Source organism: Eurytemora carolleeae, unplaced genomic scaffold (genome assembly GCF_000591075.1).
Source record: "Eurytemora carolleeae unplaced genomic scaffold, Eaff_2.0 scaffold20, whole genome shotgun sequence".
NCBI classification, from domain to species: Eukaryota; Metazoa; Arthropoda; class Copepoda; order Calanoida; family Temoridae; genus Eurytemora; species Eurytemora carolleeae.
In genome coordinates, this window is record NW_019396765.1 from 573,052 (window position 1) to 591,661 (window position 18,610).

Consider the following 18,610-nt stretch of genomic DNA (forward strand, 5'->3'; position numbering starts at 1 on the left):
CCCTTTGAGATAAAAATCAATGCTTTACAACTTTTTTAGTGTAAAATTTTATCTTCATAGATTTAACAAATTATTAAGATGGAATGTTCGCAGTGATGAATAGGTGATATGTAAATTCTTGCATATAAATGTTTATTGCAACTTATTATATATCATTAAAACGTGCATCGTTCATAAAAATGTGCAAAAATGTAAAAAATTATGATATTTATATTTCATTAATAATTCATAAATATCAAAATTATTCTTAAAGGGAAGATGAAACCTAACTATCTATCTATTCCTTCAGCTTGGAGACACTGGGGAAAATATCAGCTGGTTTAGATCAATATATACAGACTCCAATTCCCCCATCTCTTGTACACTATCTCAGTTTGTTTACGTTAAACCAGTTTCTAGTCTTACTACATACATGTATATACTGTGATGTACTCTATAGGGTTAAAGTGCACAATACAGGAGTACAAGTAATAAAAACATATATACATCTTTAATTATGCAAATATATGATTGTATTTGTACTTCATATCAGTCGAAATCTGTTTTTGTAACAAAACACAACAAAGAATGATAGACTGTACATGAATTTTTTGTGAGCATATAAGATAGTTTAAGCGTTTTATTGGTTTTAGTTAAATTTTTTGTCCAAATATGTTAACAGTTAAGCGTTGTTTTAAGAAATACTTCTAAGGTTCTCGCTATTTAAACCAATTGTAATGCATACTGTGAAAACCAGGCGTTTAGTTAGGAATTTGTCCAGGGGGAGGGGGATTAAATATTTTTTATAGGGAAGGGGGGGGGGGGGCGCTAAGCAGTCGTTGGGGCCTGAAAACCCCTGAAATCCACAGATTTCACTGCAGTCCAGGGGGGTTTAGTCTCCATAGCCCCCCCCCTGACTACACCTCTGATATCTACATATTCAAATTTTACTGTGTCCTGCAGTGTGCTCAGTGACGTATATATAGGGGGGGGGGGATTTAAATTACCCCCCCTAGAATCTCCATTCTCCATGTCCACGATTACCATTAAGAGGAAAAATATAAAAACATTTTTTACCGCTTCGCGTAGATATTTTACTCAATCAACTATCACAAAGTAACATAGATTAATTTTACCAAAAAATCGATTTTTAATGCAGAAGCGTACTATACGTCAAATTATAGTTATAAAGCTCTTTAATTAAAGTTTAAAGAGGAAGAATTTTTTTTCTTTTAAACAACAGCTGTAAAATGAATGATATGAGTCAATTCATTGAATATGTGTGCGAATGGCAAAAGAGTATTTTTAAGTACCTGGTTTAATTACAGATTAAATTGCAAGAAATAATCATAAAAATACATATAGGTAAATAATAAATTCAATCATCTACATTGAAAAAGGACAGATTATGTTACCTTTTCTCATGAAGTTATTGAATTAATTATTGATCTAACCAACATTCATAATCTAAATTCATTTTCGATTTTATAGAACTTCTGTCAAAGAAGATAAATCTTGTTAGTTATCAAATATATGATAATTAATTAGAAATTTGCCAGGTTCAGAATTTTCTCTAGATTTGGAACTGAGTTTTTGCCACAAACTCAAATATTCTAATCCCTAAATCTTTGCACCGAGTGGTGTAAACATTTGATTTTTCAAACTTGGAATACTTTACCAAATGAATTCAAAGTTTGATATCTACGAGTACTATAAACTCAACACAAATAAAATACAGTTCAGAACATTTTTTTACATTAAATGTTTACAATAGCCTTTAGCCTTGAGAATTGAGAAAGTTTAAGATAAAAATATTTTTTTTTTTAAACTAAACTAACTATAGTATAATAAAATTTCTACAATAACTCTATTGGTTTTCTGATTCCTGTGATACTGATTTTCGCCATTCTTTCTTTCTTTTCATTCTGCAGGGGGGGGGGGCGGGCCCCCTCTCTCAGGTGCTAGGGGAGGGCGCGCGGCCGGCCGCCCCCCTAGTTACGCCTCTGGATAAGACATGTACTGCGTACTGTGTACTACTGCACTACAGTGTACTGTGTGAAATATGTTCCAAAACAAGGATAGGGATAATTTGTAGAGTTTCTTACAGATAAGACGTGTACTTTGTACTCTGTACTGTACGTGTGAAATATGTTCCTAAATGAGGATCGGGATGATGTAGCATTTCTAACAGGATCTGGCAGCAGTAAGTACAACAAATATGAAGGGGTTCCAAATTATGATTATTAGTTCCAAATCATTATTATTAGTTCCAAATCATGATTATTAGTTCCAAATTATGATTACTAGTTCCAAATTATGATTATTAGTTCCAAATTATGATTATTAGTTCCAAATTATGATTATTAGTTCCAAATTGTGATTATTAGTTTCAAATTATGATTATTAGTTTCCAAATTATGATTATTAGTTCCATATTATGATTATTAGTTCCATTATGATTATTAGTTCCAAATTATGATTATTAGTTCCAAATAGAAAGGGTCGGATAGTGATCTACCTTCGTCGTCATATGTACAACACAAGGAAGCTGACTTTCGATTTCAATTATGATTTCTACCAAGCTAATTCAAATAGTAATGATGCACATAAACATGGAAACAGAGAGAGCTGTCAATTAATAGCTTATCTTTGTTCACTTGTAATTTGATTAATGCTAGTTAGAAATCAAAGATTAAATAGAAAAGTCGTATTCATTGTATTTATATTTACCACAGTACCAAACATGACTTTCCAAAAAAAGGGTCCAACATTTCCAATATTAGATACTAGGTGCTAAATTAAGTATTTAACTAAATGATTTTCACAAAAAAATAAGATGTTCTGAAATGAGTATTTCAAGATATCAAAAAGCGCCCCAAAATCCTAATATGAAAGAGTTTTTATATATTTAAGTTTCTCATAAAAAACTAGATGGTCCAGTAAAAACCAATATAAATTTGTCCTCAAAAAATGAAGAAAAAATCACAGGCTTAATATATGTTAAATTAAAGAGACGTGAAGTATAATCTTGTCCAAAAATAAATATTACCTCTTATCATGTAAAAAAATTTAGGTCTGAAATATATTCATCCAAAAAAATAAAGTATCGCATTAAAAACATTATTTAAAAATAAAATTAATAAATATCTGTCAATGTAATTAGCTAAAGGTGGAAATTCGACCATACTTTCTTTTAACATGGTGGCGGTCTGGGGGGTCTACATTGGGGTCTTTTATAGATTCCATTTCCTTATGCTCCTTATAGCATCTATTTTTTCTCCTGGTAAAATGCTTTTAATAGCTATCTAAAGAAAGTTAAGCAAGTAATAATTAATTTGAAATAATACGAACCAAAGTCACAAAAATCAGAATTTAAAGAAGACGACTTTTAAAATTAGTCTTTTACTAGTAAAACTTTTATGCTTTTTTTCAGGTGAGTCTAGAATACACAGTAAACGAGATCTTTACGAGAGAGGACATGTAGCAGTTTGTAGTCATAAACAGGTGATACATGTAGCAGTTTGTAGACATAAACAGGTGATATATGTAGCAGTCTGTAGTCATAAACAGGTGATACATGTAGCAGTTTGTAGTCATAAACAGGTGATACATGTAGCGTCTGTAGTCATAAACAGTAGATATATGTAGTAGTCTGCAGTCATAAACAGGTGATACATGTAGTAGTCTGTAGTCATAAACAGGTGATACATGTAGTAGTCTGCAGTCATAAACAGGTGGTACATGTAGTAGTCTGTAGTCATTAACAGGTGATACATGTAGTAGTCTGTAGTCATAAACAAGTGATACATGTAGAAGTCTGTAGTCATAAACAGGTGATACATGAAGTAGTCTGTAGTCATAAACAGGTGATACATGTAGTAGTCTGTAGTCATGGAACAGGTGATACATGTAGTAGTCTGTCGATATAAACGGGTGATAGATCTAGAAGTCTGTAGTCATAAATAGTTGGTTTATAAAGTAATCTGTAGTTATAGAAAGATTATATATGTAACAGCTAGTGTGTAGTCATAAATATAGTACTCTGTAGTCTTTAATTGTTTTAATTTTGTTATTCTTTCAGGCGATTTGTATTACAGTGTTTGTGTTTACATCAATAGTTGCAACCTCCTTTATTGTTGCATTCGCCCGACCCTGGAATGGTAAATATTAATTTTACAGAGACACCTTTAAGGATGAGACTTTAAAAGACAACTATCCAGACTTTTCTCAGTCTGCAGTTATAGGAACCTATATTAATCAATAATTTTTCAGTCTGCAGTTATAGGAACCTATATTAATCAATAATTTTTTAGTCTGCAGGTATAGGAACCTATATTAATCAATAATTTTTCTACGCATTTGTATATAGTTGATATTTCATAATATTTTTTTATTTCCTATGATCTGAGATTAAAGGTTTTGAAAACATTTATTCCTGTTTCGAGGATTTTAGATAATGAAGACGACATTTTCATATTTTCCAGGAATATTCGAAAATACAGCGCCAGTCGTGAAAGCAAGTTCTAAGTAAAATATATAATAAATCAAACTATTATGAAATATCAACTATATACGAATGCGTCGAAAAATTATCGATGACTATAGGTTGTAATATCTGAATGATTTGTTTGGAATTAATTGATTTTTTTACGATCCGAGTCGAATATGGCAACTTTCTAAATTTGTATGGACGCTACGAGTCGTTCTTAACAGTTTTCATCTGATAGACGCAACAGATAGAAATAAGATTAGTAGCGATCACCATCAATAATCAAGCCTAAAGTCTATACCCACTTTCATTTTTAGCGAACACTTCCCTTTAAGGTTTCATCCTTTAAAAATCCGTAAATTCATTCGTGTTTACTCTGTTTGAAACAATCACATCAAAAATGGTTTTTTAATATTCTGTGTTATCAGGTTTAGAAGTTTTGATTTTCATTTTCCAATTTTGTCATTATTTTAAACAAACTGACACGATGGTTTGGGAGGATTTAAGCAAAAATTATAATTGTCAATATTGTCGTTCTGCTATTTTAAGAAATTGAATGTTTGTTTTTTTGACTTTCTTATAATATTTTAAATAAGAAATATAGCTGAAATATTGATATTCCTCATAAGTGGTATTTTAATATAATCAAAACATGATTACTATAATTATCCAAAAATAAATTTTTGAAATTATTAACATTGATGTTTAATCCAAACTTGATCAGACAAAGCTTTGAAGGGTACCGTTGTGAATTGGGCACTGTCATCTTTGTAGAGAGGGTCACTAGTATACTTAGATTCCCTGTAACTGTGAGTATCGATGGGCATTATAGCTATAGATTCGTTTACAGAAAAGTTTTATTTTAGACTTTTTAAAGGTTTTACGACAATCTGAGAAGGATCTAACGATTAAAAATTGTATTCTGTTTAAGTTTGCCTTTACTAAACAAGCAAATTCGTTATCCTTGGTGAAAATATAAGGCAAAAACGAACCAAAAAACTATCGCTTAAAAAACCCGAAACCTATCGTTTTAAAATGATAGTTTTTGCCTTATATTTTCTTCTTGGGTAACAAATTGGAATGTTTGATAAAAGCAAACTTCTAGAGAATAAAGTTTTAAAATGTTTGAACCTTCTCATATTGTCGTAAAACCTTTTAAAAGTCTAAAAACATTAAAAGTTTCTCTACGAATCTGTCTATTGTCCATCCAAGCAATGAGGATGTTAAAATAGATATAATTTTGATAGGATATTTTAAGGAAAATTAAAAATTAAAAGTTACAAATATCAAAGATATGAAAAAAATTATTTATTTTGGATAAAATCAAATTAAAAAGTTCAATAAAACTCAAATAGTTTTAAAGAAAATTTAAACAATTGTGTTTAATTGGTAATTTTATTATTGTTAAAGTAACTGTCTGCTGCTTTCTCTTATTTTTTGCAGAAGTAATTACTTGCTGATCTTTGTTATTATTGCTAGCAAGTAAAAACATAAATTTTAGTTCTGCAAATACTTCTCAACGTGATAATTTTCAGGATTTTGTCTGGGGTTGGGGTTGGGGGGTCGTGGTAGATATGGGCGCGTTATTTTTTTTCTTTTCGTTCATTTATTGTCTATGAACAACCTATTCGTTTTTTTCAAAATTATTGTTCATTTTCAATTTTTTTCCTTCATTTCCCATTTATTTCGTTTCTTTTCGCACTGAAAGATCGTTCAGCTAAATTGATTGTTCAGTAAAATCGCTCGTTCAACAAATCGTTCTTTTAACCAAAAAAACTAGCATAAAAAAGTTTGTTCAAAAATCGTTTGTTCAGTAAAAAAACTTTAGTTTTTTAAAAAATCCGGAAATTTCGTTCTTTTAGTAAAAATATTTATTGTTTCTCTAAGTGTGTTCAAACGATTTGAAATTGTTCGTTTTTGTTGTTTTTAAAAATGATAGGTTTTTCATACCTCTGAACGAATCAAGTTTTTGGCCATCGCTCGATTTTTTTTCTGAACGACACCATCGTTCACGAAAAATTTTGTTCGTTCATAAAAATTATTCCAATCTCTAGTTCGTGGAGGCAAAAAAATATTTTACCAATAAGGAAATATTTAGAGAAAATTTTAACATTTTCAAGAAACTTAGTTTGTAATAAAAACAAATCAGAGAATTTGAAATAATTATGTTTTTTTTGCTTTTCTTATTTTTGTATTTTCTTTACGTTCAAAGTAAAAAATCGCCAAAAAAATTCACAAGAGTATCCTGAAGATTACGTTAATATGATTTAAGTTGTAGTTGGATTAGAGATTAATCCTTGAGTAATAATGAATCCTGGAGTAAAAATGAATCCTGGAGTAAAAATGAATCCTGGAGTAAGGATGAATCCTGAAGTAAGAATGAATCCTGGAGTAAGGATGAATCCTGGAGTAAGGATGAATCCTGGAGTAAGGATGAATCCTGGAGTAAAAATGAATCCTGGAGTAAAAATGAATCCTGGAGTAAGGATGAATCCTGGAGTAAGGATGAATCCTGGAGTAAGGATGAATCCTGGAGTAAAAATGAATCCTGGAGTAAAAATGAATCCTGGAGTAAAAATGAATCCTGGAGTAAGGATGAATCCTGGAGTAAGGATGAATCCTGGAGTAAGGATGAATCCTGGAGTAAGGATGAATCCTGGAGTAAAAATGAATCCTGGAGTAAAAATGAATCCTGGAGTAAAAATGAATCCTGGAGTAAAAATGAATCCTGGAGTAAAAATGAATCCTGGAGTAAAAATGAATCCTGGAGTAAAAATGAATCCTGGAGTAAAAATGAATCCTGGAGTAAAAATGAATCCTGGAGTAAAAATGAATCCTGGAGTAAAAATGAATCCTGGAGTAAAAATGAATCCTGGAGTAAAAATGAATCCTGGAGTAAAAATGAATCCTGGAGTAAAAATGAATCCTGGAGTAAAATGTGAATCCTGGAGGAAACATGAATCCTGGAGTAAAAATGTGGAGTAAGGATGAATGGTGCATGGAGTAAGGATGAATGGTGGAGTAAGGATGAATGGTGGAGTAAGGATGAATGGTGCATGGAGTAAGGATGAATCCTGGAGTAAGGATGAATGGTGGAGTAAGGATGAATGGTGGAGTAAAAATGAATCCTGGAGTAAGGATGAATCCTGGAGTAAAAATGAATCCTGGAGTAAAAATGAAACCTGGAGTAAGGATGAATCCTGTAGTAAAAATGAATCCAGCTATAATGATCATAAATATGCGTTGATTTTAAAAAGTTTTGTCGTAACTTGTAATCACTAAACATAATTTACTGAAAAGGTTTTCAATTGTATGCAAGTTTAGTCAGGGGTAAAGCTGTTCAATGATATCGTCAGCTCTGTATTAAAATATACGCGGAACGCTGAATGTATATAATTAAATATTTTGATGTTTAAACTTAGTATCTTCAAAGGTATGAACGTTTTATAGACTTTGCTGATGTTTAAACAGTGTTGGAAGATATGGGATACGTGACATACCTCGTGTATATCTTACTTCATCACTTGTGCTGGACAGGTGTACTGCACGTTACAGTACTGTACTGGATTGTATTTTACTGTACTGAACCGTAAAGCTCGTTACTGTACTGTAATATACTGTTATTTTGTTTAATGATAGAGAAGTTGAGATAATGAGACAAAACTGCAATAAAAGAAGTCGAATTCATTCTTTCTTTTAATTAATTACAAGGATATCATTAGTAACACTTACTTATTTCTTTTATTTTAAGAGTTAAATTCCTAATTCACAACAGTACAAGTATTGCCGTTAAATCCTGTCAATATCCTTACTTGTCTCTTCTGCATAAATCAGAATGTCACTTTTTAAAAAACAATTTGAAAAAAACCCGGATACCTTTACCACTCTTGGTTAGACAAGAGTTTAGCGGTATCTTTTGAAAAAGGACACTTGAAAATACGTTGCCAGTCCCTTAAGCATAATCAAGCATTCATTTTTTATGCAAAGCGGAAATTCATAATTTGGATTATTAATAGTGGATATATTCGAATTAGCATAAATTCGCTAGAAATAATATAGTATAATTCTCTATATATTCGAATTAGCATAAATTCGCTAGAAATAATATAGTATAATTCTCTATATATATGAATTAGCATAAATTCGCTAGAAATAATATAGTATAATTCTCTATATATTTGAATTAGCATCGCTTGAAATAATATAGTAATTCTCTATATATTCGAATTAGCATGAATTCGAAGAAAATAATATAGTATAATTCTCTATTCCGAAAGAGATCGTAGAACATTTTTATGACAATTTTTCTAAAATATTCAAACCATTTTCTTCAAACTTCTGCTTACCTCACCATTTTTAACACAACCCTGATGGTATAAAAATATGATTTTATTGATGATTAGACAGACACATCTTCCTTATGTAAGAAGACATCTAATGTAGATTGTGGATCCATATTAGAGACTATATCCGTTCCTGAAGCACCCTTCGTTCCCTTGACAGAAACAGGAGAAGTGTTCCCATGGAACGATGTTAGGTAATTTTATATCTTTAACAAAATTTCGGTACATTTCTTAAAGTATAATTATTTTTGAAAAATTGTTAATTTTCAATAAAATATTAGGTTGATGTTCACAAAATTTCGAAATTTTACAACAAATGACATTACATAAACTGATTTTATGAAATACTAATTTAAAGAATTTCAAAGATAAATTACATATTATAAAATTTTACAAAAATAAACCTTTTTCAAGCAATTAATTGCTAAATAATTATAAATAAATGTTACTAAGATTAAATATCATTTCATTCCGTTTCCTAAAAACCTCCTTTTACACTATACTCTGAACTTGATATCAAGGAGACAGTGATAGGATTTGTTTACATTGTTCTGTGACGTAAAAGGGCAGCTATATATCCGGGTTAATTGTAAACAAACAATAGTCTATAAACAGTGATTGCTCAGGAATGCGCAATGTTAGATGTTAAAAAACTCTATCCACCTCACTCCTTCGCAGTGGCGTATACAATAATTTGTCTAGGGAGCCCCCTTATCTTCTCAGGGGTGGTTAGGGCACTCGTTGGGGCCTGAAAACACCCTGGGAACCATAGATTTCACTTATTAGGGGAGGGGGGGGGAGGGAGCCTCAGATAGCGCTCCTTTTTAGTTCTAATGTCATTCTTTTAATGATTGGTGTTTAAGTTTAACATAAATTTAATTTTAATATTTTAGGTTACCAATATTTATATTTTAATATTTTAGGTTACCAGTATTTTATTTTAATATTTTAGGTTACCAATATTTATTCGTCCGATTAGCTACGACCTTGAGCTGACCCCAAACCTTACAACGTTGGCGGTCAAAGGGATAATTAAACTGATTTTCCAGGTAAACCATATTTGCAAGGGAACAAATTATCTTAATTTGGAAAATTACTGGGTAAGGTTTGATGATTAAAGAAAGATCTGGCTTAAAGGGACTGACAGCGTATAATTTCAATAATAATTGGCAATGCCAGATTATTTACAACAGTACCCTTAAAATTTGATCAAAAATTTTGTCAGGTGGGGGCTCAGCACCCATTGGGACCCCAATAAACCTGGAAATCATAGATCTATGGCTGGGGGGGGGCTGAGCCCCCTACCCCCCCCTTAATACGCCTCTGGTGAATGATAAAATAATTTTTTTGACTATCTAGTGTTTTATTCTTATAATTTCCACAATCTTTCTTGCAAGCAAGAAATGCGCATGTCATTTTGCAGAGAAACCACAAACTAAATGCATTAACAGTTTTCAAAAACAAAAACTGAGTTCTAATTCATACTTGATCAGAAAAAGCTATTATGGGTATCGTTGTAAATTGGGCATTGCCATCTTTGCATGGAGAGTATAATTTGAAATTACACATACTCCCTCTTTAAATGAAGGGCTGCTAAAGTTCGCTTGAATTGTGTCATGAACCGGGCTTAAAGTGTAGGGTTCTGGTAAAACTAATGAACTATTTCTGCCGAATTTAATAATATTGTGTTATTCTTGCTCAAATTTGGTTTTAGAAACATAATTAAAATAACTTCTACGGAACCTTATCAACATTACTTCTTCTAAATTAAAAGATATTCAATTGAAAATGTGAACCAGTAAACTTTGGAATAGAAAGACGATATTAAATCAATGATTATGAGTATTTGATGTTGTTACATAGCAAATAGTTTACTAGTAACTTATTAATTCACTTATTAAGTAAATTGGTTTGTTTACACTGCACAATTGCTGTATTTCATGTTAATTGGACTATGTAAAGTCATAACTTGAATCTAAAAGTTGTCTTCCTAGAGTTTTATGGTTATCACTCTAGTATATTTTTTATCAATTCTTTGGAGCTATTGCTTAATGTTCATAGACGCTACAATGCCTTATTTTGCCTGTTCCAGACTGAATCTTTAAACTAGACCTACTTCCAGTAATTGAATTTAAATATTCTTTAGATCTTTAGAAAGCCTTTAACTAAGGAAGCAGAAATTTGCACAAAGGGAATTTGCACATTTTCAGTTTTTCTTGAATGCACATTTAGTCAAATATGTTGCAAATATTTTTGCATATTTGAATTCGCTGAGTAAAGAAGACGCCAGCCTGAATAGGCTTAATAAAATTATATACATTCTTCTTTTATATTTTTTCTTCAGGGTAACCGAGGATATAAATTTTATAATTTTCAAGGTAACCCAGGAGCAGATTTTATAATTTTCCACTCGAAGGGTCTAGAAATCACGAGTAAGACGATCAACGAAAAATTAAAAGTTCAAAGGTAAATTTTGTTTTAATTCATCTTTTATTTCAAAATAATGTTTTGATAGTAAAACTTCATCCTCTCTGATGACACAAGTTTCTGCTCTAATATTTTAGAAGTTTTTATTTAGGAGGGGGCCGGGGGGGGCACATTTGTCTTTGAGGGGAAAGGGGGATTATGTTAAATTATTGCTGATTTCAGATCTTTTCTATACCTAGAATTATTGAGTATAAGGCCAGGGATCAAGTCTACCTAGAAACTGATCAGCCAATGAAACCTGGAAAGACCTACAGTATCAGGTCAGATGATCTACAGGGTTACTCACAAAGGACTTCAGAAACGACTGCACAATATTTATTCAGTCTTTGTTCTTACATTGCGTTGGTTGCTTCTAGCTGTAAACTTCTTTTTTATCTCTAAAATCATCTAATATACATACTATTAAAATACTAAAAAGCAATATTATAGTATTAAAATACTATATTTAAAGCAGAAAACCAAAAATAAAATTGTAGGTCCTAGCATTAAGAGAGATTCAAGTTGTTTTTTAAGTCTCATTTTTTTTAGGTAACACTGTAGTAACATTGGAAATAACTGTTAATTTATTTAAAAATTAACGTTATATTCCTAGTAACTGTGTTCTCTACTCAATTCATCTCTGCTTTGTCTTTAACAATTTACTTGATGTAAAGTTTATGTACATCTAGTTAAAAGTTGATGTACATCTAGGTTAAAGTTGATGTACATCTAGGTTAAAGTTTATGTACATCTAGGTTAAAGTTCATGTACATCTAGGTTAATGTTTATGTACATCTAGGTTAAAGTTTATGTACATCTAGATTAAAGTTTGTGTACATCTAGGTTAAAGTTTATGTACTTCTAGGTTAAAGTCTATGTACATCTAGGTTAAAGTTCATGTACATTTAGGTTAAAGTTTTTGTACTTCTAGGTTAAAGTTCATGTACATCTAGGTTAAAGTTTATGTACATCTAGGTTAAAGTTTGTGTACATCTAGGTTAAAGTTTATGTACATCTAGGTTAACGTTTATGTATATCTAGGTTAACATTTACATATATTTAGGTTAAAGTTTATGTACATCTAGGTTAAAGTTTGTGTACATCTAGGTTAAAGTTTATGTACATCTAGGTTAACGTTTATGTATATCTAGGTTAACATTTACATATATTTAGGTTAAAGTTTATGTACAACCTGACTGAAGGGCTGGATGGGTTCTACCTGTCAACCTACAAGGATAAAGATGGACAAGTCAGGTATTAAAGGGACTGTATGCGTATTTTTAAGTGAACTTCTACGCAAATATTTTGGCTGATCAAGTATGGATTAGATATTAATGTTTATAAATTCCGAAACTGTTTATATTCATTGGAGGTCTAGTTAGAACAAGAGCAGGACAGTGCACCCTGCTGCCTGGAGGTCTAGTTAGAACAAGAGCAGGGCAGTGCACCCTGCTGCCTGGAGGTCTAGTTAGAACAAGAGCAGGGCAGTGCACCCTGCTGCCTGGAGGTCTAGTTAGAACAAGAGCAGGACAGTGCACCCTGCTGCCTGGAGGTCTAGTTAGAGCAGGGCAGTGCACCCTGCTGCCTGGAGGTCTAGTTAGAACAAGAGCAGGACAGTGCACCCTGCTGCCTGGAGGTCTAGTTAGAACAAGAGCAGGGAAGTGCACCCTTCTGCCTGGGCGGTCTAGTTAGAACAGGAGCAGGGCAGTGCACCCTGCTGCCTGGGCGGTCTAGTTAGAACAGGAGCAGGACAGTGCACCCTGCTGCCTGGAGGTCTAGTTAGAACAAGAGCAGGACAGTGCACCCTTCTGCCTGGGTGGTCTGGGGGGTCCACAATGGGCCTCTTGTAGATTTCAATTCCTTATGAATCCTTATACAAAAGCCTAGAAAAACGACACTGTGTTCAACATAAAACATAAAGGTTTAAAAGGGTACCGATGTGCTTCGGGTAATGTTATCTTTGCACGAAGGGTCACTTGAAATTTCGCTTTCACTCCCATCATAGAGATTAAGTTCACCTGTTGAAGAATTAGCATAATCTCCATATTTTTGTAAATAGAAACACACCTAATTAAAACTGTAATAATCTAAATTATTTACTATTTCTTTTCATTTTTAAGCAAATACATTGTTGAGTTATGACTTGTTAAATGCATTTGAGTGTGTAAGTACGAAGTGTAATTAATTAGTGTCGTTAAACTTTCTCAAAGGTTACTAACAAAAGTGTCAGCCCTCGAATTTTTTTTAAAGATCAATTAATCTATGTTGGACCCTTTTTGGACTGTTTGACTTCTAGTAAATCTTTGTTGTGATGTAAGTCCCCTACACCCAACGGTTGAATAGCTTCGATGTCACAAAATGGAACTATTCAAAATATTGACCAGCGATAAAGACACGTTTTTTGGAACGTTTCAATAACTTAATGCAGAAAACTTTGTATATGTTTCATACTTTTTTTTGAAAAGATTCATGCGCTTTATTGATATTTGAAGGATTATGCCATTTCTGGTTGAAACATTGATTATTTAAGACTAAAGATTTAAAGGTACACATGATTATTCTGGCATGAATATTCTGACATGAATATTCTGACATGAATATTCTGACATGAATATTCTGACATGAATATTCTGACATGAATATTCTGACATGAAGGATGAGACTGTAGGGACGACCTAAGACACTTGAAATATGACAAAATAAAGGTTTAAATAAGACTTCTGCTATAAATTTAGTCATAAAATTTAGTCATAAATTTAGTCATAAAAAGGCATATTTAATGATTTCTCAAAGAAATAAATAATTTAACAGAATATTAGGAAACAGACCGTATAAATTTCGAACAGTCGTCTCAGAAGTCTCATACTTTTTGCTGGTAACCCTGTAGTATAAATAGATGAGAGCAAAGTCTGAAATCTGGGCAAGGGCAACGCCAACGAATTGGAAATAAATTGCTTTGTGTGTTTTCGTATGCATGTCAAGTAGCTCACAGTACTTGTTTTTATTATTCATTAATACAAATTAATTAAAAGTAAAAAATAAATAACTCAACATTTTTCCCCTATTTTTATTAAACGTTGTAGCATTATTATTATACAAACAATAATTAACCAACAAGAAAAACACACTTAGGTAAACCTTCATCTTTAATTAGGATTTGTACGAAATTAATCCTTATTTTTCTTTTCTATAATTCATTAATATGTTTTCTTACTCTTCGTTTCTAATTCATTTCTAAGATTAATCCTAAATAACGTGAAAAAATAACAGTCATTTCTTGTTCGTTACTAAGTCCTTTAGTCCTTTGATCGTTTGTTCCATCTGAACCATTTTTTTATCGAAAATTGTGCATAACAACTTTCTTTTTACAAAAACAAGCTCTGACACAAGAATGGACCCTTTATTTGCTGAAGGATTAAATGATATTGTAATCTATATAATAAAACAAGACATTCATATATATGTTGCATATAGCCGGCCAAACGGATGAAATTTCTTTTGGACACTCATGGGTTGCCGGGGGGTTTCATAGTCTAAAAAATCGAAATTATTAAAAAAAAATTCCACGGGCAACGCCGGGCCCTTTAGCTAGTTACTAATAGTTTCTTTTTAGAAAATTTATCTGGAGCTGTCCTGGGCAGATCGCCTAGAATCAGTCTTCTCCCTAGGGTGTAAACCCCGTGGATACGTTGTTTCGACGGTTAGGAGCGCCGACCCCTATTTCACTGAATGATGGGTTGTCCTTTAATAATAATAATAATAATCTTAAAATATTTGAACTACATTAGTATTTTATGCAGAATAGCTCTGTGTATGAATACATCTTTGTGATATGATAATGATGTACTTCTTTGGTCATTATTAATTATTTCGCGGATTTTTTTCTATCTTCTGTGCATTTTCATTTTTTTAATGGGCAATGTTCGTTGCCTTAATCATCGAGCCCAGATCTGATGTATGAATTGGTTTAACGTGATTTCGAGTGAAACGTTTTGGTAAACAAAGATAAGTTTAATATTGCAAAATTTCGTGCAAATATATTCTGCCGATTTGAGGGATTTCTGGAAAGTAGGCTGGTGACTACTTATTTTAGTACAACTCTCTACTCTCTAATACTTTTCACAGAAATGTACACTTATACTACTTAAACATATACTTAATACTTGTAAGCTTTCCTTTTGCAAAGTGACGTAAGAATAATTTTTTAAAAGAATTTGTTAAAAAAAAAATATTGGTAATCTTAATCAAGAAGGAGAGAAAGAATTAAACTAAGAGAAAGGAAACAAGGATTGCATGTAACAGGGGCGTAGTGGAGGTTTAGCCTAGGGGGGTGCACTTTTTTGTGCACCCTTTAACGGTTGATATGCACCCCCCTTATAAAACCCGTATTAGGAAAAAAAATAAAGCTTAACATCTATATTCATCTACCTGACCATAATAACCAATCATACCATTATAAATACTAGTAGTAAAAGAGCAAAAAACTTTGATTTGAGGTAAAAAATAGCATTTTTTAAATGTTGAAGGGTTGGCTCAGTGCTCAATAATATACCAAATTATTATAATATTCATGGCTTGTTCTTGTGTTTACAAAAATATGTATACTTCAAACAGCTTTAAAATATTTACTGTCAACAGGTTGTTAAACCCTAACCTGGATCTGGATGAGTTATTTATTGAGACATGTGCGCGAAGCGCCAAATTTTTTTTGTTATTTTATCATCTTTTCATGTATTTCTTAGGGTCTCTGAGTCTACAGCAGTTTTTAAAATTAGTTTTCTAGTCATATTTGTCCATTATATAGTCCCTTAATAGTAAGCCTGTGAAGTCCTATATATTTCCTGGTAGTACTCGACTTTATTTCGTCTGTATATAATCCATAATAATCTTTCTGATCGAAGTCCTTCTGTCATTGTTTTTTTCCATCTTATAATCTTCAAAAGTCCTTATAGTCCAATATAATCCTTATTATATTTCTTATTGTTATTCTTCTTAGATTGTCAGGTTTTGCATGTATTGTAATACTCATGAGAAGTAACATATTTACAGTTTTTTTAGAGGATAAATTAAGACGCTAAAGAAAAATATTTTTTTCTTAATTGACAAAATTTGATAAAAGATGTTTCACAATCATGATCATGCTGGAGCCAAGTGAGGGGGGGGGGCAGCGAGAGGGGGGCGAAATATGCTGAGGGGGGTCAAAATTCGGTTCGCCCCCCCCTAGTTGCGCCACTGTAGATTACACTGGAGACAGTATTATTTAAAGCTTAGTAAAACTCTGCGTCAATCATCTTGCTCTGAGAGACTGAAATGGATTTAAATTGAAACCCCACGAAAACAATATTGTAAATAAAATTAAGGTACAAGAAAGAATTTGAGAATTATTATAAAATGGACAAATTGTGACATTGTCGATTGATAAGAAAAGTAAAAAATCTGAATATATATGTAAGTTTAATAAATTAGAGCCTGCCTCTGGCTGTAGGGGGGGCCTAGGGGTGCATGTTTAGGGGGGGGGGGCACAGGGGGACCGGCTCCCCTCACTGCTGATATGTAATACATTTGTATTTGCTGAATTTAAATTGAAATTTGCTTTTCAAGTTTTTATCAACTTTCAGATCTAAAAAGGAAAACATCTGTCGTTGATAATTAGTTTAGAAATAAATCACAACAACCTTCACCCGCATTGTAGAAATCTAAAAAAAATCCAGAGAACAATAAAAACTTTATTGCACAGCGCTATAAACACAACTAATATATTATTAGAGCTCTAAAATTGCACAAGGCTGCGATTAGGAAATGAGCATGAACTGAGCAAGCATGGTAAAGTGCACAGAAATATTATAAAAAATATTGTCAACTTTTCCTTAATTTAGAACCCTGGCAACAACTCACTTCGAGCCAACGTCAGCCAGGAAGGCGTTCCCATGTTTTGATGAACCTCAGCTTAAAGCTAAATTCTTAATCACCATCACACATTCTAGGTATTTACAATCTTATTTCGTAACTCAATATTTATAAAAGATGGGAATACAGGGCAATATTCATAAAAGATGGGAATACAGGGCAATACATATAAAAGATGGGAATACAGGGAAATATTTATAAAAGATGGGAACACAGGGCAATATTAATAAAAGATGGGAGTACAGGGCAATATTTATAAAAGATGGGAATACAGGGCAATATTTATAAAAGATGGGAATACAGGGCAATATTTATGAAAGATTGGAATTCAGGGCAATCGCGAACGAAATTTTTGAAAACGAAAGATTTGGGAAAAAAACTATCTTTTTTTATTGAACGAACGGTTTCTTGAGACAACTTTTAAAAAAACAATGGTTTCTTACTGAAAGAACGAAAAAGGTGGAAAATAAACGGTAATTTTGAGAACGAATGAAATAAATTTTTTTAACGATCGAAGAAAAACACGAACGAAATAGATCGTTCATGAACAATGAACAAACGAAATGAAAAGTCGAGCACTCCCATCTCTAAATACATAAACACATTTTTGGCGAAACATATTTTAATTTTAGACACCCTAACCCACGCAAAAAAATATTTTCGTTTTAAATTTTAAAATTCTTTTTAGAAAAATTTTCTGCTTTATAGGAGACTGAATAAAGATATTGCAAATTCCTAATTTCATGATTCATCAATTCTTAAAAAAAACTTTTTATCAGAAATTGTCTAGTATAGATTTAAAGTTAAAATTAGATTCTTCATAAAGGGACTGTAATTAAAAGATGAAAGGTGGTACAGGCTGAAACCTGAAAATCTCAGGCGTTGAACGATACCTTTAAGACATCTATCTGATGTTCTTGTCTCGAGAAATTGACTTAAAACTGTGTCAAAATTATACCAAAACGTATATGTGTAAAATATACGTCCTTATCACATGACCAGAACTCCATCCACTGGTAGTGCAGTATACTGGTCACGTGATACAGACGGAGACACGTAACAATAATACTTTACTACCATTGGTTGGAGTTCCTGGTGACATGATCCGGACATGCAACTAATATTATCAATTATATCTATTAAAAATGAAAAATGATTAAATTCAAATAATAAAAAAAGCAAACCTGAGATTCTCAGGCTCCTCTGGGATGTTAAATATGATCTGTTTAATACTACAAATGTTATACAAAATCCTACATATGTACCTTTTGGTATAACTTTGACACGGTTTTATATCAATTTCCCGAAACAGGAACATCAATTAGAACTCTGATGGGTCTCAATCAACTCCTGAGTTTCTCATGTTTCAACCTTTACCCCGTTTCATTTTTCCTTTACAGTCCCTTTAAACTTTTGGTTAGCCACA

At 32.1% G+C, this 18,610-nt stretch overlaps 2 protein-coding genes across 4 annotated transcripts in view; both read left to right on the forward strand.

The window, feature by feature from the left end:
- The first annotated feature begins 2,078 nt into the window (after nucleotides 1-2,078).
- Nucleotides 2,079-9,935, forward strand: LOC111708376 (leucyl-cystinyl aminopeptidase). The gene is made up of 5 exons (XM_023481720.1): nucleotides 2,079-2,182; nucleotides 3,413-3,483; nucleotides 4,061-4,139; nucleotides 8,912-9,005; nucleotides 9,764-9,935. The coding sequence occupies exons 1-5, from the start codon at nucleotides 2,128-2,130 to the stop codon at nucleotides 9,927-9,929; spliced, it is 465 nt and encodes a 154-aa protein (XP_023337488.1). The 5' UTR covers nucleotides 2,079-2,127; the 3' UTR covers nucleotides 9,930-9,935.
- Nucleotides 9,936-11,184: 1,249 nt separating this feature from the next.
- The window catches only part of LOC111708370 (glutamyl aminopeptidase), a 41,441-nt gene continuing 34,015 nt past the window's right edge, over nucleotides 11,185-18,610 (forward strand). For all 3 annotated transcript variants that reach the window (XR_002766651.1, XM_023481712.1, XM_023481713.1), the window contains exons 1-4: nucleotides 11,185-11,277; nucleotides 11,478-11,558; nucleotides 12,451-12,531; nucleotides 17,154-17,261. Coding sequence is in view for 2 of the 3 variants with exons in the window: in XM_023481712.1 (XP_023337480.1) it covers nucleotides 11,530-11,558; nucleotides 12,451-12,531; nucleotides 17,154-17,261 (218 nt within the window). In the remaining variant the exon portion in view is untranslated. The remainder of the gene's footprint in view (nucleotides 11,278-11,477; nucleotides 11,559-12,450; nucleotides 12,532-17,153; nucleotides 17,262-18,610) is intronic.

What these genes read in the sequence shown, in the direction of transcription:
- LOC111708376 (XM_023481720.1), top strand. Translation starts at nt 2,128, where the DNA reads ATGTTCCTAAATGAGGATCGGGATGATGTAGCATTTCTAACAGGATCT. An exon ending in TCTAACAGGATCTGGCAGCA is followed by an intron (nt 2,183 to 3,412) that starts GTAAGTACAACA and finishes GCTTTTTTTCAG; the next exon opens with GTGAGTCTAGAATACACAGT. An exon ending in TTCCCATGGAACGATGTTAG is followed by an intron (nt 9,006 to 9,763) that starts GTAATTTTATAT and finishes TTAATATTTTAG; the next exon opens with GTTACCAATATTTATTCGTC.